General features: G+C 31.5%; 1 protein-coding gene across 2 annotated transcripts in view; it reads left to right on the top strand.

Moving 5' to 3' along the window:
- Positions 1 to 22,857, top strand: part of LOC134829920 (discoidin domain-containing receptor tyrosine kinase B) — a 188,036-nt gene that overhangs the window by 132,939 nt on the left and 32,240 nt on the right. Inside the window, exons 7-10 of one of the 2 annotated variants that reach the window (XM_063843216.1) lie at positions 1,176 to 1,315; positions 1,383 to 1,590; positions 8,295 to 8,653; positions 8,738 to 8,879. In XM_063843216.1, the coding sequence (XP_063699286.1) occupies positions 1,176 to 1,315; positions 1,383 to 1,590; positions 8,295 to 8,653; positions 8,738 to 8,879 (849 nt within the window). Of the gene's footprint in view, positions 1 to 1,175; positions 1,316 to 1,382; positions 1,591 to 8,294; positions 8,654 to 8,725; positions 8,880 to 22,857 lie in introns of both variants that reach the window. The other variant, XM_063843215.1, reaches the window with a different exon arrangement.

The raw sequence follows: 22,857 nt of genomic DNA, 5'->3' as shown, positions 1-22,857 counted from the left end.
AAAAGATGCTTCGAACGTGCCTTTTCACTTGTTTCCGTTATTTTTATTTTTTCGGAAGATGATGATGCAAAATTTCAAAAGACTGACGTAATTGCAAAAAGTGGATTAACTTTGATATGAACGAATTTTTGTCTAAAAACTGTGTCATATCCTTAAAATTTTGTCTTAAAAAGTTAGTAAACCTGACTTTTTACGACTTTTCACACAAAAACTTACTTTAAGAACAACCAACGGCAAAACACGAATGACCCAAAAATGCCTTTTACTAAAAAAATTACTTTAAAATCGAGGAAAGACACAAAAACACGAACAATAAAAGTACTAAAACTGCTTTCCATGCAAAATTTTCGAGTAAAACATGCAAAAAAAAAGATATTTATGACCCTCTTATAAGTTAAAAAAAAAGTATTTTAGTCAACTCATCCTTCTTTTTCATCCTTTGTTTTACAAAATTTTTCAACTTGATTTTTTTTATGATTTTATATTAAAACTAAAGGACAAGTTCAAGCCAATATTTTTGCAACAACGAACAATATTTACAATCCCTTGTGACACTTTTAATGTGGTTAAATTTCATAATTCAAATAAATTTTACTTTGTCTGCCTTTTTGCAAAAAAATCTATAAATTGCAAAAAAAAATTGAAAAAATAAAGGGGAGACCTAAACTTGGATTTATGGCTCTCCTTTGGTGAATATTAATGTTTGTCTTGTCTCCGTTCACTCCTGAGGGATTTTCGATCAATAAACTTTAGTTTTCTCGTAACTTTTACGAAACGAAAGACAAATCCATTAATGTAACCCAAAAACACCTCACATATCACATAATTACCAGGATTTTAATGGTCATGCTGTTATTTACTCCTCGTACGTTACACAAAAAAGGGACATGTAAAGTGTAATAATTGAAAAGGTCGCCCACATAATTTACTCTGTCTCCGTGTTACATTTTATTTAAATGTGGCTTAAAACTCTTACGTTTTCATTTTTTATTGCTATCATTACCATTTTCACTTTCCCCGAGCTCGTAAGTAATTTTACATGTGAAGAGAATTAAAAGGATTCCAAAATATAAAAAAAAAATCTCTTTGTTTGTACAACATGCGAATATGCTTTTCTGGTCAACTTATGGTCAACAAATATGAATATGAGGTTAATTTTTTCCTCTTTTTTGCAGGTTTTGAATGGGTTGGATGGCGCAATGATACTGTCGTTATGGCGGGCAAGCCTGTTGAAATGACTTTTGAGTTTGATCAAGTGCGGAATTTCAGTGCGGTGTTACTTCACACCAACAACATGTTCAGCAAAGACGTGCAGGTAAGAGATTTTTCACCGAATTCTTTTAAGGAAATGAAGTTTTAACGAAAAAAAAATTTTTTTTTAGGTTTTTATGCATGCCAAAGTATTTTTCAGTATCGGCGGTCAACATTTTAACGCCGAACCCGTGCACTTTTCCTACATGCCCGACCAAATAATGGAGCATGCACGTGATGTTCAAATTAAATTACATCATCGGATCGGGAAATTTGTACAAATTCACTTGTATTTTGCCGCACGCTGGATAATGCTAAGTGAAATTTCATTTATATCAAGTAAGTATTTTGCTTTTTTTTTATTTTTAAATCATTGCAAAATCGTACGGGAGAAATATTTCTCTATTGTTGCGAGATTTTTATTATTTTCTCGAGAAGAAGAATTGCCTCACGTGTCTTTTATGCTGTGTGTTCAATGAATGAACGGGAATGCTTTCTTTTCGTCTTGTGCATGAAAAAAAAAATAAAATAAAAGGTAATCCAAATAAAAGTAATTTTCTTAATGGATTCAATACTTGGGCAAAAACCTCACACACACGTGCCACAAAACAACGTTCATTCGCTTAATTTCTCATTTATTTAAGAAATAGAAAAACGATAATAATTGCGAGATGTTTCTCGGGTCGTGAGCATTTTTTTGAATTTCCACGAATATTCTTTAAAGTAAGGACATTTCAATTTTTTTAAACATTTTTTTTTAATATGAAAATTTTAAAGAAAAAAATTGTTGAAAATTTCATCAAAAATTACCCTAATATTATTTTTTTATTTTATTAAAGAATTTTAAATTTTAAATGGATAGAACCTAATAAAAATAATTTTATGTGAAAAATTGACAAAATAAAATTAAATTTTTGATTTTTAAATATTTTTGTTGTTAAATTCAGTCATTTTATATCAAAAAAAAAATTTTTTTTTAATTTTTTGAAAAAAAAAATAACATAAAGTCGACTATTAATTCGTATCAGCCTAAGAAACAAAAAAAAAGAAATACTTTCTGTTCATGACACCCTTCATCATTTTTTATGTACTTTTTGTGTGCCTTTCTTTTATTAATAGCACGACTTTCATTCAGCTGGAACGAAAGCCATTCTCTCTTTCTTTAAATTAAATTTCGCGAAAAAGACATTTTATGAACATGTCGCCGCCATAATAATGATAATTGTCGTGAAATTAATCATCGCGAGCCAAGGATCGCATATTAAATAAATAAATGTCGGAAACTTGGCAAAAATTATTTATTTCCACAAAATGAAGTTTTTCCTCACAAAAAATGGAAAGAACAAAAAATTTCAAAGAGAAGATGATGCAAAGTGTGTTAAAATGCAATTATTATGGCAAAATCGCAGAAGTAGTCTTTCGAAGAGGAGGAAGAAGAAGAAAATATATTGCAAGTACGAAGGCATTTAAATTATCGAACGATTTATGTGGCATTCCTACACTGCTCGCACGCTTGAGGTTTATGGAGATTTAGTGCGTTTTACTCGGGTACTGCTCCATAAATGATCAATGTGTGGGAGAAAAAAAAGTGCAGCTCTTTTTTCTCTATGACCGAAAACTATTAATGTGTTGATTGTGTTTAAATTTCTCGACTAAATATTTCATCTTATGTCATTTTACACGTCTTTCCGTTCCGCTTATGGGACTTTATGGCAGACACGTAGCGAAGAGCGGCAGAGTGTAAAAATGCAATAAATTATGATCTAATTTAATCAGAGAGGATGCAATATTTCAAATTTCGTTTGAATATTTTATGCGACAGCCACGCGTGAATTTGAAAAGCAGGTTAATCCGTTAATTGATGCTTAGCTTAGACTGAATTTTTTTTGTATCCAACAGATTTTATTTTAACAAGAAACACTTGAGATAAGAATAACGAGCCAATTATTCATTCAACGATGTATTTTTTTATGCAAATCAATAAAAATCCATTCTGCGGAATAAAACGATAAAAGAAATAACTGGATGGCCTTGACCTGCATGCATTTATTGCATCTTTTGTTCTGTTACGTCACACAATGCAATAATTCATCGTTGTAAATAAACTTTTTTTGCTTATCATTGCTGCAAGTGCATCCTTTAGCTCTTGAGGAGGATGACAAGTGTTGTTTTTTTGAAATTATTTCATTTAAAAATTGCGGTAATGAACTTTTGGACATCCTAAAGTAGTTTCTGCAATAAATTTAAGTTGTATTTAGTATAAAAAGACCCATCTTCTGAACTGTGCTTGGCCAGTTTGTGATTCAACTTGACCAGAAATAGTCGCAAAATTATGGATAAAGTTCGTGTTGCTACTTTTGTGTTTTGTCTCGTGCTTCGAGTGACGTTGCAGGAGGAAAGTAAGTTTGTAATTTCACTAAAACTACAAAAAAATACACAAAAAATATTTTTTTTTTATTTTTAATTCTACAATTTTTCACGAAAAAAACACAAAATTTATTTATTTTTAACTTAAAAAAAAAATAATTAATTTTTTTTTTGTTTTATTCGTAAAAAATTGAGAAATTAAAAATAATTTTTTTTTTGTAGGTAAAAAATTAAATTAAAGATTTTTGTACAAAAAATTAATTTAAAAATTTTTTTTTCAAGTTTTTGAGTGTAACTCCCGTCGTTCGAACACTTTCTGCCCAATCCGGCAATTTAACGAGACCCATCCGCACTTCAAGGCAGTCTCCAATGTGCCGGCACGTGAAATTATGAGTGTAAATCTCGTTGGATATCTCGGAGCTCGCATGCATACCCTCACGAGTGACTTGTGTGACGCCTTTCCAAACATCGAAATATTCAACGCAGACTACTTAGGACTAGAAAAAATCCACCCAAACGCCTTTGCGAACTGCAAAAAGTTGGATCGTGTGTATTTCAGTCGCAACAAACTCGAAGACGACGATTTAACGAAGGAAACTTTCAAAAATAATGTCAAACTAAGAAGTTTACTGCTCGAAGGAAATCGCTTCAAACGTCTCAATTTCGCAGTTTTCAATAATTTACAAAAACTGGAGGAACTGAGATTATACAGAAATGAACTCGAAACTCTCGAAATGAAAGAATTGACACCGCTTGAAGAAACTTGACTCACTTTACTTGGAATATAATCAACTTGCGGACGTGAATGAACAGGAAATTGTCTCAAAATTCCCGAATTTGAAGGAAATCTCGTTGTGTAACAATGCGAAAATCAAAAATGATCGCATGAACAGTCTCAAGCAATTCTTTAAAGCGCGCAATGTGACGATGAAATGCTTGAACGACGATAAATTTTCACCAGAGTTCCTTTCTTAAAGACTTTCCAATAAAAAAAAATCATTTTTTATTCAATTTTCATTCAAATATCGATGATTTTAACAGGTGAAAGCTTCACACGTTCCGGTTCTATCGAATGAAAGGCTCGTAAAATGACATTTTTCGTCTTGTCCAGCGAAATTTCCTCACAAATGACTCGCGGATGGAAATCTTTGTTAATATGCAGGAAAATTTTCATCAATTTCGGGATCGGCTGCTTCAAATTGTAGTTCACTTGGTACTTGAGTGTGCCATTTGTCTCGATAATCTCTTTTGCCGTTGCCTCTTCCGTCAATAATTCAATTCGGGGAATGTCATGACCCTGATAAGAAATTTTTAATTATCGCTTCGTAAACAATTTTGCGAATTTTTTTCAAAAGAAATACTCACAGAAATCGCCGTTTCGTTAGAAATTGTTGTTCCAAAGAGCGCTTCCAATGTCATACCGTCCTTGGCATTCACGGAGGTCATGTTCAAATTAATTATTCCATGTCTTACGCGATTTGTTTCATCCAAGTCGAACTGGAAATAGTGACTGCAAGGCATGGAAAAGATCGATGGATGGGAATTTGCCAACAAAAAAGCCGGTAAAATAATAAAAATTATCAATTTCAACATTTTTGCGCGACTATTCTGCTCAAAAATCAACAAAAGACTGAATTTTTGTTCAAATCCGTACGAAATTTCATCTCTTTTATTGATAAGACCTGATCGCAAGTTCAAAGACCGATTCGCGACGTATGTCAAAATTACGATTTCAAACAATGTATCTCCAAATGTGTCATTTTTCTTCATTTCCCTCATTATTTCTGCATGTCGCTCTTTATAAATAGACAAAAAATGCTTGTAACACAAACATCATAAATTAAATAGTAATAATTCCGAAAGGCAGTGCGCGACAGGCAAAAAAAAATCACACGAAAACATGAAAAAGATTCAACTTTTAAGATAAAATGAAATTAAAATTACTGGAGACGATCCAAACACAATCTTTACTCTTTTTTTGTTGCTTCTTATGCCGCATGCCGCTGAATGTACTTGAAATAAATTATGCTTAAACGATTTTTAAACACACACTCGTTCCTTCGTACGACAACATTTTTTGCATAAAATAATAATTCTAGATGATGAATGGGATGAGCAGTGTGCTGACATGCCATGACTTCTCCTTCACATGTAAAAAGAAAATTTTTTGTAATGCTAAGAATTCTACTGAAAATGAGAATAAGAAGAAGAAAAAAGAAGGAAAATCTTTTGCAATTAAATTTTACAATAATTTAATGAGCGCGCGAAAAGAAATATGAGATGAATGGAGTGAAGTCAAGTAGAGACCGGATGTGATGAAAGGAATTTTGCTACAGCTTCTTGCTTTGTAAAAAAGGGCTGCCCTCTTATAGTTGCAATTTATGCAACAAAAAAAATCTAAAGACGGAAAAATGCACATCAAAAGAATTTTATTATTATTTTTTTTTCTTTCTTTTGAAAAAAAAAATTCTTTTGAAAATTTTTCTACGAAAGACCAACAAAAAAAAAATAATAAAAATTCACTAAATTCCAAATTAATTTCCAATTAAAGCTTGATAATTATTTTTTTTTTGCCTTTCATAAGAGAAACGCTAAAACCGTAAAATAACAATTTGATATCAATTTAATAACATCAAGAAAATAAAAAGAAACGAGAAAATTGAGACGTTAATGTGAGAGGTTATGGCACATGAACATGCAATTCCCTAATCTCAAAACAATTTCGTTATTGTTCTAATTTTTTTTTCTGTGTGTGTTTCTGCTTCTGTTGAATGAATGCTGATGCTTTTTCCTCGGTTTTATGCCTTTTTTTTGCTGTTCGCCTTTTTTTATTGTTCTTCATGTTTTCAATGCAGCAAGAGAGAGAAAAATATCAAAAACCACTAATATTGGTGCGAATGTGAGGTGAACAACGACTCGAAAGCGGCACAGACACGTATTTAATTCATTACCTTTGTGAAATGTTTCGTGTTTGTGTGTGAAGGGTTTTTCTGCGGCGAAATAATTTTTTTTTGTACTTGAAGGACTTTTATCCCCTTTTTCCGAAAAAAAAAAAATAATTTGAAAATGTTCGATCACGTGCAAAAAAACACTTCAAAGAGACAAAATTACTGCCATCGTTGAGACAAGATCCTTTCTCTCTTTGAAAAAAAACAAAAATTAAACGCAGAAAAAATTCCCAACACTCTTCAATCATTTCCACATGATCGCACGGACCGCATCCATCTGTTTTCTTTTCTGATCTCGAGTGTACTTGAATTCGTTATAGTTTTGTAGTTTTTTAACAAATTAAATAATAAATAAAGTGTGCGTATTTTTGTAAGTACCAAAGAAGTAAGTACGCATTAACAACCGTAAATAATCCATAAAAAAATTAAGAGTCGAACACTTAATTTTTTTTTCCCGTTTTGATTCCACTTGAATGGTTGGATGGATGCAACTTTGGTGCATTTTTATGTGATTGGCGCTTCATTATGAGCAGTGACGGAACTTTTAGAAAATGGGTTTTTTTTAATACTTTTGTACATTCAAAAATTTTTTAGCGAAAAAAATTTTTTCAATATATTCTCAATATAAAAAATTTCTTTTACTAAAATTTGTATTGAAATTTAAAAAAAAATAAAACAAGCGGACCTTTGAACTCTGTTCTACCTGTCGAGATTTTTTAAAAATTATTTTTAGAAATTATCCCTTGAAAGTATGCAATCAATATAATTTTAAAAGAAAAAACTTAATTGAACTAAGAAGTTATGCAATGAATTTCACAAGTCATATTTAGAATATTTTCCGAATTCCTTAATTTTTTCCAAAATTCTTAAAGCAGAATTTGTTTAAAAAAGGTTTTAGAATAGAAAAATTAGAACGATTGAATAGAAAAATTCAGAAAATAAGTAAAATTTTCCAAATATTACATGTAAGATTTATTGCATACCTTCGCATTTTATTCATAAAGCTTCGTTGATTGCATAGTTTCATGGGATAATTTCACATTTTATTAAATTTATTTTTAAAAAATTAATTCATAGCTTTGGGTATAGAATTTTAATCCTAAAGAGAAAAAACACTTTTTTCCTTCAATTTTTTGTCACATCTCTGCATCGCCATCAATAAGCTCTTGAGAGTTGGATGGAATTAATAATAAAATGTGTAATAATGGAACATTTTTTTGTTATTGTTTGTTTAAATACTATGTCGTTGGTACGCATTTGGTCCCGCAATACATAAAAAAATACTAAAATTTAATTAAATAAACAGGAAAGGGAACATTTTTTATCTCTCATTCGTACACCAACGACGAGTGCACGGCATACATGGAGGATTATTTAATTCTCTGCTTTAGTAAATAAATACACGAACACAAAAAAAATACATTTTAGTTGCGGCGCACATACTGCCGGTAACATTTTAATCAATTATATTGGATTACATCATGTTCAATTACTGCAATGAACTGTGAGTTGCACGTCCCGCAACTAGTACGAGATGAAGAGGATGAATAGAAACGCATCAAATTCAATGAATGGGGATTACAATTCACAACAAATAATGTTTATTTAAGGCATATGTTGTTGTTTTTTGGTGTCTTTTGAAGTGCATTTGGTGCATGATAATGGCAATTCTCTTCTTCTTTGCTTCTCGAATTTTACGTTTTAAATTTTACTTTTGTTTTTTTGTAGCTCCCGTTGTTGGAAACTTCACGGAAGAAGACGTAAATGGAATTTCGCCGCAAGATTCCAATTCGCTCGAGTACCCGTTGCAACGTGATGAGGTCCAGAGCACGAAAAACAACCTCGGAGACAAGAATTTCCCGAAAATGATCCCGAAACCGGTAGATGCCGAGTCCGAAACGAGCGTCGTTGGATTGGTAATTGCTATTTTGACGTCGATAATTTTGGTGCTCGTGTTTGCGATCATGTTCATCGTCGCACGTCAACGTCGAACGAGAACAGCAGCGGTACTGGATGCATTGCAGCACAATTTAAATAGCGACGGACTGAGTTTGGGACTCGATAAACGGTTCAACAGTAACTTCAAGGTAAGTTGAGAGCTTCTAGAAATTTATGATTTGCCATTTTTTTCGTTTGAAAATAAACGCGTGCCTCAATAGAAGCCGTTCCAGGTGACAATGGACGACAACGAGTCAATTGACAAGAGCAGTTTGTACCACGAGCCGTTCAATGTAAATATGTACACGAGTGCAGCAAGTGGTTGTACGACACTAAATGACTACAATCGGCATCACATAACGCCCGACTACACAGGTGAGTGTCAATTTTCCATGCATAATTAATTTAAAATAATAATTACTGTTATTGAGTTTGCGTAGAGTCTCGGACTTTATGTCGCCCCGAATGTTTTGTTATTGTTTGTTTAATTAATTATTACATCCCGAAAATAATATTCGTAATGAAACGACAATTGGTTGAATGTTTGTTTATCTACTGTCCATATTTTATGAGGTTAATATTGACAATGCACACCGAATTCTAACGAGTTTTCTGAATTGCTCCAAAAATTACGCTACACAAGTAAATGCCACCCATGATGCCGATCGGTATCAAAATGAACCAAAATTTCATGAAAGATTCCTGAACTCGTGATGTAACTTGTACAGCATAAGTAATGTTAAAATTTCCCAAACTTCCATTGAAAAGCGTTATATTCATTTGACGTAAAACTGATTCGACTCGAATTTTGGTAAATTCAAAACTTTTTAATTCTTCTTCAATATCTTGACAAAATAAAATTATTCCGATTTGACCATTTTGCTCTTTTAACAGGAAAAAATCCTTGTTAGAGGCCATTCCAATTACAGCTTCCTCGACTTTTCCATATTCACGCCAAATTTCAACTCTCTTTTGTACTTTATTCGATTAGTGCCGTTACTGATTTTTTCAAGTCTAAAAACTGTAAAATTGACCCTCGGATTATTCTTGTGAGGTGAAAAAAGCAGATCTATTTTTTCTATGGCTTCTGGATCACACTTTGAGAAATGCACACTGAAGTCAAGCAAATTATTTTGTAAAGTAAAAAGGTCCTCGGGAAACGGAGCACCTGGCAATGGAATTGTTGCTAAAATTCGCCAAAAATGTGGAATGATACTGTAAAAAGTGTTGTTAGGCTCATTTTTCAAAAAGCTTTCAATATTTGGAGTAGGTTTATTTAGCAAATTAGTGATGTTCGGTAATGATGGTAATTCTGGATAACCAAGAACTAAAATGATTTTTAGTAATAAAATAATGATTTTTATCATTTTGAACTTGTTCACGGATATTTTTCGACTGATGGAAGTCTTGAACAGCAAAATAACTTAAATAGCTTTCAAAGTTTTGTATTATTTCGAAAGTTGTAAAACTTTTTTACTTACATTAATTTGACTTTAATCGATTTAGTTTCAAATTTCTTACAAAACAAACTAATTTTACTTCACGAAATTCCTTAAAAAGAAATTTTCATGATTTAATAGATTCAGAAAAAACTACACAATAGATGGCGCTTTAGTTAAAAATTTAAAAACAATTACTCAAAAGATGGCGTTTTATTAAAAATTTAATGATGTCAGAAAAAATTACTCAATAGATGGCGCTTTAATAAAATGGAACTAAATTAATTGAAAAGAAAATTTTATGTGTTTATGGATTTAGAAAACAATAAGAGAATAATATTTAGAAAAATCATTTAATTTACTTATAGAAAAATGTTAAGAAAAGTCTTTAAAATTTCCCACTGGGTGGTGCTTTTATTAAACTTATCAGAACAGTTTAGAAAAATTACGCAACAGATGAAGCTGCTATTAAAAATATCAAAACTCATCAAAAGATTTTAAAAAAAATACACAATAGATGGAGCTTCAATTAAAGATTTAACAAAATTACTCAACAGATGGCGCTTTGATTAAACATAACAAAGATACAATACTTATTACTGCAATAATTAAAATAAACGAAAAAGCGACGAATTTTTGAATATTTTTGATTCGTTCTTCTTTTGCTCGAAATTCTTCTCTTTTAATGTCTTCAATGCATCTTGGACTTTTACAAGAAACTTTCTCGTGAAACAAATTATAAGTCATCTTAAAATTGCCTAAGTCAAAGAACACTTTTTCGATCTCCTCTAAAAATCCTTCAATCATGTCAGTTATGCCAGATATTCCTCCTTCAAAATCTCCACTGTAACTGAAAAATATTATTCCAACAGACCTGTCAGTGTTGTTGATCTTCCTCCTTTGAATCAAATACCAAATTCCATCTCTTTCTGGTCGACCGATGTAAGTTTCCTCCTTCACTTCGGGCCATTTCGGGTTTTCCAATGAACATTTTAATTTTTGTTGATAATCCACGGCATATGAACCCAACACAGACTTTGTGAACTGAAAGATGACCGGATTCTCCAACTCCGTACAGTTTTGAGAAACAAACTCAACGTTCATATGTGCCTCTTTAACTGATTCATTACGAGTGACAACTACTTGAAATCTATCGAGGGGTTGTTTTATTTTGAACAAATCACCGGAGAACTCATCCCCATCCTGCACATTGACAGCTATTACGTACCAAGTTTTGCCAATAATCATTTCAAAGAGTTCATCGGAGTTGTAGAGAATTATTTGATGTTGATCCGGTTCAGTAGTTGAACTATTGGTGATAATCAAAGCTTTAGTTAAAGCAAAAATGTTTAAAAAAATCACCCAAAAATTCGACATTTTTCACTTCCTTTCCAAACGAGTATGGAAACTCTAATGACATAAGTTGCTAAGCTCTCAAAAATAATTTGAGGAAACGTCGTCGAATTACATAATTGAGCAAAACTTTTCATAAAAATATAAAAAAAATGATTATTTGATTGATAATAAGACACGTGCTTAGAATTTATTCAAACTTTTTTTCTACAACTATTCGAAGGGTTTTTTCCATAAAAAAAAACATCTAAATAGCATAGCAACAATAAATTTTCCATAATTTTTTATCAAATGATCCAATTCCATACATTTATAACTCATTAATTCTTGAATTAACGATAAAACATTTAAAAAGTGCTTATCAGTTACTTGACATAGAAACACTTCATATAAAAAGTTTAGTTTTCATACAACTTTGAAGTATTTTAATTGTGAATATGAAGCTAATTGTAGTTTTTCTTTGTTTATTCATTGGGGCATTTTCAGCTCCAATACCTGAAGATTCAAAAAATCCTTGGGACTTTAAGGAATTTGAAAATTTATTAGGAGGCGGTGATTCTTCCACAGAGGATCCTTTTCAGTTCCTAACTGACACTGACGGATGGGATTTTTCAGCACGCAAAATTAAGAAAGTTTAAAAAAATATTTTACAATAAATTTTAACCTTATTTAAAAATTCAATTAACATTCTTTGCGAAAAATAGTACAAATATCAAGACTCCGGTCAAGTAACATCCAACTGTGACAGCAATTGGTACTGATAAAATCAATTTAAAGTAGAAAAATTTTTCATCACTTTCAATCTCGAATGGCTCTGTATCGTTCTTTCTCTTGTCATAGCACGGTAATTTTTCACAAGATCCATCGTTGGTCCTAAATTTTGCTGGAACTTTTTTCAGTATTTTTGAATCTTTGAAATATATTTTTCCAATTTCAGGAAAAACTCTTGTCCGAACAAAATTTGCAATGTTTGTCTGAAAATGTCTCCCAAAAACTGTAATACCCACCGACAATTCTCCCGGCTTAGTAAAAGTTGGATGTCTTCTCACCAAATACCACGTATCATTGTCAAAAATTGCAATATCCGCCAATTCCGATGCTTCATATAAATCGACATTTTCCGATAAGCATTTCGTAGGACGTCTATAACTCACGATACTTGAATCATTTCTTTGTTTAAGATATTTTTTGAATTCATATTTGATCACGTGGGTCTTCATGATGCTGTTGGGACAAGATGATCGAAGAGACAACTGCATGTCAGTGTTGTTCGTCATTAAGACATCAATTATAAAGTCAGGCAAATTCGTTGTCGCAAAATTGAATAAATCTTGCGGAAATGGACGTGTTTCTGTGAAGGATACTGCTGCTAAAATGGACCATTGCTGTTTGCTGATGGACTGAAAAACTTCTTCGACGTAGTTTATGGAGAAAATTGGTGAATGAAAAACGTTATTTTGCAAATCGTCCCATGCTTCAGTACTGATTACGACTGATCTTGTTTGAAATGTGGAACAACTTAATATGAAAATGACTAACAATAACATGTTGAGGGGTGGTTGTTTGAAATTGAACTAACTCAGAGTAGAAACTAGAAGAGTAGACATTGACAGTTGATGTCAACTTAAAAAAGTTCTTTGTAGAAAAAAAAACTTTTTAGATTAACGAAAATTATCATGACGAGTATTTTCCAAATACCTAAAAATTTACTCACGAATAATTTTTATGTGAAAATATAAAACTTTTTTCAAGGGAAAAAATAGAGAAATCACTTATATGAAAATTCTCTAAAATACCTCGAAATTTGTCAATTCACAATACAAATTAATAACAAAATGAAGCTGGTTTTATCTTATCATGATTAAAAGGAATTGTAAACAGAACAATGAAAATTGCCAGACGAATTACTTTTGTAAGGCGTCATCCATTAATGGCGTCGGCAAAAACAGAGCATTTTTTGATCTCCACCCCCCTATAATCGTAAACCGTCGAAATTCAACAACCCCCCCTTAATTTACGACGTGTTTTTTAACATCTCCCCCTCACTGAAAAGGAAATCTTTAGTATCAGTTCAAATTTCAATGAAAGCTCGTGAAAAATTTGAAAAACAAAAATTCAATTAAATGAAAATTTGAAAAAAAAAGATTACAAAGTCTGAAATACTTCAAAAATTATTTTAAATAATTCAAAACGAAAAATTTTTAAATCGTGAATATGGCATATTTTTACGACATTTTACATTTCTGTTAACCCCCCTTCCCCCCCTCGTCGAAATCTGTCGTAAATTTGATGAACCCCACCCCCCCTAAACTGCCGACGCCATTAATGGATGACGCCTAAAAGTTAAATTTACCCTCTTTTCGGGCTTTTGTTCATTAATTGATTTACCAAGAATCAGGTTTAGAATGGATGAACGTACAATGATGCCACTTACAAATTTAACAAAAATTGGTTTAATTGATAGTTTATTGATTATTTTGAAACATTTACAAAATTTTACTTCGAAACACAAAACTTGTGAATCAGAAAACCGATGAAAGCAATTCCAACTGGAACAAGTCCTATTAGAAGAAACAAAAATTTCTCTATATTTCCATTTTCCGTTTTACCGACATTTTTCGCATCATTACTTGTCAGCTGAGCTTTGTAGCAATGCCTTATTTCACATTTTGGTGAAAATTTTTCATACAACTTTAACATTTTATCGTCGAAAATTGTCACATTAGCAAAGTACAACTCTTCAATGTGCTTCAAAATATCCATGGCAAGAGTTTTTTGAGTATTTATCGATTTCCGATTCAAATCTTTTCCAAAAATAATTAGTCCAATATCATTTTTACGCTCGCCATCATATCTTCTTAACAAATACCAAAAATCGTATTTATAAACACCGATATTAATTAGTTTCGTTATCACATCATTATTTAGTTCAGACTCTGACAAACATTTTTCTTTACGAACGCAAAGCATTCGACTTGAATTTTGTGCCATGTAAAATAATTTACGCAGTTTGTACTCTATGGGATAAAGTTGCATTACCGGACATGGTGACTTAATTATAAGAGGATAATACTCTTCTTCATCATTGTAAGCAAGTTCAACTTCAAAATCACTCAAGTTTGTGGATAGTGTGAACAAATCTTCGGGAAAAGGATCGCCATTTGAAGGGATGGTTGCCATTATTTGCCACGATTGATTTCCGATGATGTCAAAGACTTCTTCTATGTAGTCCAACGAAACGTTTGGTTCATAATCGATATCAACTTTGAGTTTGCTTAGTGTGTTGTTCGAAAGCACAATTGCGTGAATTTTAGTTAAAAAGCTCAGAAACACAAAAAATTCGTTGAGGAACATTTTATCAGAATGACTTTTTGATTGCAACTGATGGACAAATAATTCAAATCACATATTTTATACTAAAAATTAAGATGGGCGTAATGATCAAAATCAAAAGCTATATAAGGCTTTTGTTAATCCGATAATTTTAATCTTTTGTTCCGTTTCTAATTGAAAACCAACTGCAATTTTCTATTAAAATGACATAATTTCCAAGAAAATATATTTATTTTTTTTATGAACCTCAAAAATTACTCAAATTATGTTGGTTTTACGGATATCAAGTAAAAAAATATGCAAATTCTGTTCCTGAAAATACGTTAGACTAATTTTTGATCATCACTAACAAAAATAAATTAAAAATTTGTTTTCTGTTAAAAAGAAATTAATTGAAAATTTTGAAAAAACATCAAATATTTTTTACTGAACGAAATAAGTATATGAAAAAGTGATATTAAACAAATTAGCCAAAAACCGCCGCAATATCATTGTAAATGATGGAAAGAAATACAACAACAACAACATGACTAAAAATGACCTTCACATTTTTTTTTATGAAGAAATTTTAATGTGAAAGTCTTAAATAGATATATTCTTCTCTCACACCCTAATAAATAAATTGGTTAACATATAAAAACAATATTCCAATAAAAAGCAATCCAACAGGAATCAAAATAAACAAAAATATTATCAATTTTTTGTGATTTTCATCTGGTTGATTTTTTATGATATTTCTCTCAGTATTTGGCTCTGGCCCATCTATTTCATGTCTCTCATTAAAAACATCTATTGAAGTGGCAGGAGTTTCATAACATCTTCTTGTATTGCAAATTGGCTCAGTATCCTGCCAATGTCGTAACATGTCTTCGTTTAAAACCTGAGAATTGTTAAAATGATCTTTTATAATTTTCGTCAAAATTTCTTTTGACATATCCTTTCGCTGAGTGAAATTAAAGAAGTTTAATCCACGTCCAAAAATCACTAAAGAAACTTCATAAAAGTTTTCTGTATTATCGATGGGTTTTCTTTCTAACAAATACCAAAAGTTTTCCTTATAAGTCCCGATTAGTGCATAAAACATTTCATCAGGAACAAAATCAAGTGAGTCAGACTCTCCTTCAGATGAACATTTGGTGCTGCGCTCTCCAGAAACATAATTCTCTGATTCATCATGATATGGACATATTTTGTAATCAATTTGAAGTTTTCGCATCCTTGAACATGGTGATAAAATACTGAGTACAATACAATCAAGGTAATCCACTGTCACAAGCACTTTGAAGTCTTCCAGATTTGAGGATAAAGTGAAAAAACTCTCAGGAAATTGATCTCCGTCAGAGGATGGAATCGTTGCCAATATTGACCAATATTCAAAACGAATTGCATAAAAAATTTTGAAAATGTCAGATGATGGCTTGATAGGCACATCAGGTTCCTGTATTTTTGGCAATTGTCCGGGAATTTTTAATCCAAAGACAGGAACAATAAATAGCAACAATTTTAAGCACATTCTCTTTAGTCAACGGTTAAAATTGAAGTAGATTTCTATTGAATTGTGAAGCTTTAAAAGTTGTCTGGAAAGTTTTTCCAACTCTTTATAAACTCATCATTTGAACAATGGCGCCATCCATTTACGGCGTCGGAAGTTTGAGAAGGGGTGGGGGTCCATGAATTTTCGATGGATTTCGACGTAGTGGGTGGGGGGTCAGAAATACTTAAGCGCTTCAAACTTTTTTGATCTGTTTTTTAACTTACTGAGTAAATATGTAAAATTTTTTACTGATTTCGATATAAATTTGAGCTAATTTTTAACAATTTTTCTTGAAAAAAGGGGGGGCGGTATTTTACTAAAAAGTACGTCGTAAATTAGGGGGGGGTCTTTAAATTCCGATGGTTTCCGATTACAGGGGTGAGGGTGGGGGTCAAAAAATGTCCCTTTTTATCCGACGCCGCAAATGAATGGCGCCAATAAAGAGAAGATGGTTTGAAAAATTTCCAAAATGAGTTTGGACTCAAAGTTCAAACTAAATTTTAAATATTTGAATGGATGAAATTGAACCAAACCAAAGTTAAAATGCGCATTGAAAGTTTTCACATTTATTTATCAACCATTTTAAACTTCACAGACAGTATTGAGCAATAATTGTAAATGTTCCAAACTTTGTGACAGAAAAAACACATTAACCCTCTTGTGCAATTCATGATGACTTTGATTCACTTGGTAACACAATACATGAAAACTAACAATCCAACGAGAATTGTAACGAGAACAAATATTATGATTGGTACCACAAAAACATTTTCGCGAGAGTGAGCTTTAGTGCTGTCTTCTATTTTAAATCTTTCTATGGTTTTATCTTTTACCGGTGAAGTTTTATTTGTCATATTTTCAGGTCCAAAACAAGCCTTTCTAAAGCAAACACTTTCGTCTTTCCAAATATTGAGCATTGCCACGTCAAAGATCTCAGAATTGTTAAAATAAGTTTCGCCAATTTCTGCTAAAACTAATTTTGCCGTTTTTACCAGCTCTTCGTGAGATTTTTGACCTAAGTTTTTACCAAAGATCAAAAGTCCTACATCTAGTGACAAACTTTCTCTAACTGTTTGTCGTTTCAACATAAAGAATACATTTTCATTAAAAATTTCAATATTTGATTCAATAGTTGGTCCTTGAAAGTCCCTAGTTACAAAAGGATCTCCTACGCATCTCACAATACGAGAGATGGTAATTCTGCTATTATTTTGTAGTACAAAAAATGGAGCTTTTTCCGATTTAAATCTAATTAGACGATCTTGATGTGCAGAACACAATGAATGAATTGTGAAAATCAAATATCTTTGATCAATCAATGAAGTGTTTACGAAAAAATCGCCAACATCGAGGCCGACACTGAAGAAATCTGCAGGGAATGGATCACCCGTAGACTGAAGTGCACCTAAAATCTCCCAAGTTTGATCTTTGATTGCGTTAAAAACATCTTTCACATGATTTGGTGAGAATTTTGGTTGATAAACCGTTTCATAAGGGCTCTTAAGTTGTCCTGGAAACACCAATCCGTTGATGGGAATAATGATAAAAAGTAATAATTCAAACATTTTTGTTAGCAGACGATTAAAGGGTAACTGAAAACTTAACTGGTTCAAAACGAATTGATAAAATTTAAGGTTTTATGAATTTTTGTTCACTCCACACGTCTTAAAAGTTTATAACTTTTAATGTGTCTACGTCATTTGAGTTTTTTCAGTTAGCAACGAAGAAAATGTTAGTTTAGACAAGAAGAAGAAAGACTGCGGTGAGAAAAATTTTTCGTTTTTATTAAAAAAGCGAGGAACAACCATTTTCGTAACTAACTTCAATAGTATGATTATCAAAATTATTGGATACTTCAAAATGAACCCAAAACTTCTCGATTGTTGAACATTTTGAATGAACAAAAATTTGTAAACTGAATTCCGGAATGTTTGTCCAAGTTCGTATTTTGAAATCGTTCAAAGATGAGTTTAAATTGAACAAATTTGCGGGAAAATCAAGTGCATCTGACTTAGAGATTGTTCCCAAAATCAACCATTCCTTATTGATCAGTGAGAAAAAAGTGTCGTGTATATAATCAGGTCGCAAATCGGGTTGACAAAACTTATCTTCCATCGGAATATGAACTCCAAATATTCCGTTCAATAAAAATAAATTTAAAAATATGTTTTTGAACATCATTCTTTGACGTTTGTAAGAAAACTAACATTTTGTGCTTTATTATGTTTAATCTCAAACTATGTGCTATTAAAACATTAAAAGTGCTCATTAAACAATCATTTAGTGTAATTTTAATGATGATTTAAAAACATTTAAGCATCAATAGCCCGATGATCAGAATTCCAATGGGTACTAATATATAAAGTGAAAGAAAAAGTGTCAAACTTTTCTTTTTTTCTAATTTTGTTTCTTTTTTAACAAATGGCTCAAAACATTTTCGCCTTTCGCATTCATGGTCCAGGGCCCAAAAATAAACATTTTGTTTGTCAAAAATTTTAGTACTGTTGAAATAGATTTTTTCAATTTCTCGAAACAAAATCATCACAGCTTCCTCTCCATCATAATTTTTTCCGAGAATAATAACTCCAACATCTAAATCCTTTTTAGAAAGTAATTGAGAAATTTTTATCAAATACCACTGATTCTCGTCCAAATAACCGATATTTGCAGAAACAAATGATTCACTGTATTGTAAATCCGGATCTTCTGAGTTGCACTTAGTTTCACGACTGTAGCTAATTTTACTTGTATTTGCAAAATGCATCTCTTTATTAGCGCGCATTTTATAATTAAGCATTTGGGCTCCAATGTTTGTGCATCTAGAAACAATTCTGAAATCCATTTCGTTGTCTTCTCTTTCATATGTTTCCAACTCAAAGTCGTTTAAGTTTGAACTTAAACTGAACATATCTTGAGGAAATGGCGGTCTACTTGTCTGAGTAACAGTTGCCAAAATCAACCAGTTATTATAATCAATTTTGAAAAATGTATCGTTCACATAATTTTCGGGAAATTTAGGTTCAATGTACGTTTTTGATTGAATTTTAAGCCCTTCGATTGAAATAAGGATTGAATTTAAGAAAAGTATTTTGAACATTTTTATTGTTAGACGGCTATGATGGAAATGAGTAATAGAATAGTTTGAAAGCTTTAATAGATTTCTTTAACTACTGAGTCACTCAAAACTACTTAAAACAATAAAAGTTAACTAAGTAGAAGTTCTAGAGTTGATTTTCTTGGAACAAGAAACCACTCATTTTCTTCAATTTAACGATACTTAACCAACCTCGTGTGTGGATTTAACATAATTTCAAAATCGAATGACCATTTTGAAATCCGTATTGTACACAAATTCGTCATCTCAGCGACAACGGCAACGTAGAGTGATGGAGCAAAGGGACCTGCGCGAGCCGCTGGAACAAGTCAGGCGGACTTCGGAATCCAGAGGGCTATCAGCGAACCACGAAAGGGGGTACAAATCTATATAAAATCACCTTTTTTGTTAAATTTTGTGTCATTTTTGTGATTTTTAGGCCACTTCTTTTTTTCACTGCCAACCTCCCTCAATCAGAAATCAAATTTTTGTTGTAAAATTCAAAAAATAAAGATTATTATTATTATTATTATTATTTTGAGAAACTTTTAGTTACTTTGAAGTAGAAAAAACGAAAATTAGAGCAATAATAAATAAAATTATTACGGGAACTATTATGAACATAAACAACACAGTTTTTTTCTTTTGGTAAATCTTCTCTTGACATCTTCGGTTTTCGAGGTCAAAAACGTTTCCAATATTTTTTTTGTTTCATTTATCAATTTGAGTTAATTCTTGCATTCCAGTAATTAATAAGACCCGTGTTGAAAATTGTAGAGTGATTGAAAAAAAGTCTCCCAATTTCCTGTAGAGCTTCTGTTACATATTTTTTTCGTAATGTTCTCCAAAAATTGTGACACTAACTTCCGTGAATCGTTGTTCATTACTCGTTTCATCAAATACTAAATGTTGTTGTACAAACCAATATTTGCTGAATAATTTTGAAGTCCATATCCATCATCAAGATCTGAGAAGCACTTAGCTTTTCGACTGTATATTACTTGACTTGTAGTTTTGTTGGGATCTTCATAATTTTCACTTATTTCAAATTTAATTGGATCTTGAAAATTTCCAATATTTCGTCTTCGAACATCAAAATCCTTCGAGAAAATCTGTTATATCATTAGCTAAAGTTTCACCCAGAATCAACCAATTTTGATTTTTTATCTTTAAAAATGTATTTTTCACATAGTTTGGAGGAAATTGAGGTTGAAAATTGGCTTCTAAAGCGTTTTTAAAAGAAAGCAGAACTCCGTAAACTGGAACAATGATAAGCAATAACTTCACAACGTTTATCATGGTGCAAGTCACAAATCGAACTGATATTGTAGAAAACTTGTTTTTTCTTCTAGATATCAATAATTGTGCAATTATTATCTAATTTTTAACAAACCACTTAAAGGTCAAAAGTCCAATAATCATTGCTCCAACTGGAATGAGAATCATCAAAAATAGCATTAATTTTTTAATTTTCTCTTTTTCCAATGTTTTCTGTTTGCCAATAATTTGCCAATATTTTGGGAATGAAACAGGAGCTTTTTTGTAACATGATTTTGGTTCACATTTCTTCAAGTAATTTGCATTCCACAAATTTAAAATTTCCTTATCGAAAATTTGTGAGTCATTATAGTAAATTATTCCAATGGCTTTAAGTACTTTTCTAACAGTTTCTTCCGTTTTGTGATGATTTTGATGACCAAAAATCAAGACATATGGTCGCAAATGTCTTGAATCAAGAATTAATTCGCGTTTCAATAAATACCAAATATCCTGGTTATAAAGACCAATATCTGCATTGATATCCGATTGACCATTAAAAGTTCCATTTTCTGAGAAACATTCACTGATTCGACTTATATGAATTCTACTTGAATTTGCTTTCATCTCGTTTTTGGATATTTCAAACAAAATTGGAATAAATTTTGAACAATTCCAATCAACGCTGATGATAAGACTTTTATTTTCCATCGAAGCTGTTATCGAAAATTCATCCAAACCTGATCTCAAACTAAAAATCTCTTCAGGAAATTTTCCTTTAGGTTCAGCAATTGTACCAAAAATTGACCAATTTTTACGGGTGACAGCGAGAAAAGTATCTTCAACATAATTTGGATGAAAAATTGGATTATAAAATGGATCCCAAATAGGTATTTGGTGTCCCTTCACACTTTTTTCGGCACTAAAAATGATAAAAAGTAAAAATTTTACGATTTCTTTGAGCATTTTTTCAGTTAGACGTCCAAACTTTAACTAAAATATCAACTGGTGTGTCTGAAAACTTTTCATGGCTATCTAAAACGGAATGCGACACGTGTGTGGTACTTGCTCATTCCAAGTGAATTCCTCAAATAAATGTTTCAAAAGACTTGGACAACAAGTAACAACCGAAAAACTGAATTATTTATCAATTTTGTGCAATTTTAAAGTCAAACGGAGTCTATCACATCACGTTCCATTCGTCTTGTGTGTTTTGTGAAAGATGCATCGAATGTCCCAATGTGGAAAATTGAAACTCATTCATTTAATTGCTATCAATAAAAGCAATTCTCTTCGGTTTTCCAGCACCGAGACAAGACACGTCTTTCATCCAAATGGGTCCAACAATAAATTTTACTCTGAAATTTATTATTTTCCAATATTTTATTTATTAAAAAGATATTGTTTAGTATTTCGAAAGTGTTGAATTATTGATAAGTTAACAAAATTTCTCTCTTATAAAGACAAAATTTACAAAAAAAAGCAAATTTACTAATTACTTACGAAAAAATTCAACAGAGACAAATTTTTATTTGATTCAGTGCCATTCCTCCATTAATAATTTACTTAAAAAAGAAAGTTTATCTCTTGAAATTGCCTCCAAACTTGGTTGTCTGACAAATAACAGACCGTAAAAAAGTTTCCAATTAAAATATGTACAAGTTACGTTTTTGTCTGCTGGATTGAAGGAAAAAGTAGAAGAAGACGAAAAGTTGTAAAAAACATTTTTTTTTTGTCAAAAAATTTACTCTGAATTTTGGGATTTTCTGTGTGCATTTATTGCATTATAATTGGCTCTACTTGATACACTTCTTGCTTCTTTTCCAAACTTTTTTTGTCGTCGTCGTCGTTGACTGAGTGTCTTTTCTCTCTCGGGGAAAGTTTAAATAAATTTTTAATTGAAATATCAAAGAATTGTCATAACTGTTGAATTTTAAGTTTTTCCCTTTTGTGTTTGCGAATGTTGTGAATGCAAAAGCTGGAGACAAATAGATAAGAAAAGTGATTATTTTATGCATGAGCTGCGTGATGAATTGTGCGCCAAAATGAGATTTTAATTCAATTAGAGAAGAAAAACGCAGAAAAAGATTATTTTTAGTGGGAAATCACGACAGGACACATACGTTTCATGTCTCAATTAGTAACTTTTTTTAACTTTTTTACAAAATCATCTCACTTTTGTTAATTACGAGTCTTTGTAGTAGTCCTGTAGCACCAACTCGAGCAATTATGGCACTCAAGTGCACCTTCATCATAATATAATTTTCATTTTCCTGTCGATGTTGTATTTTTTCAACACGTTACCTTTTTTGTTGGCTTTTCTTCGTATATACTTACTGTTCG

This window comes from Culicoides brevitarsis, chromosome 2 (assembly GCF_036172545.1).
Source record: "Culicoides brevitarsis isolate CSIRO-B50_1 chromosome 2, AGI_CSIRO_Cbre_v1, whole genome shotgun sequence".
Classification (NCBI taxonomy): Eukaryota; Metazoa; Arthropoda; class Insecta; order Diptera; family Ceratopogonidae; genus Culicoides; species Culicoides brevitarsis.
Note: the sequence above shows the minus strand (reverse complement) of the source record. Positions and strands in the feature narration are given on the sequence as shown.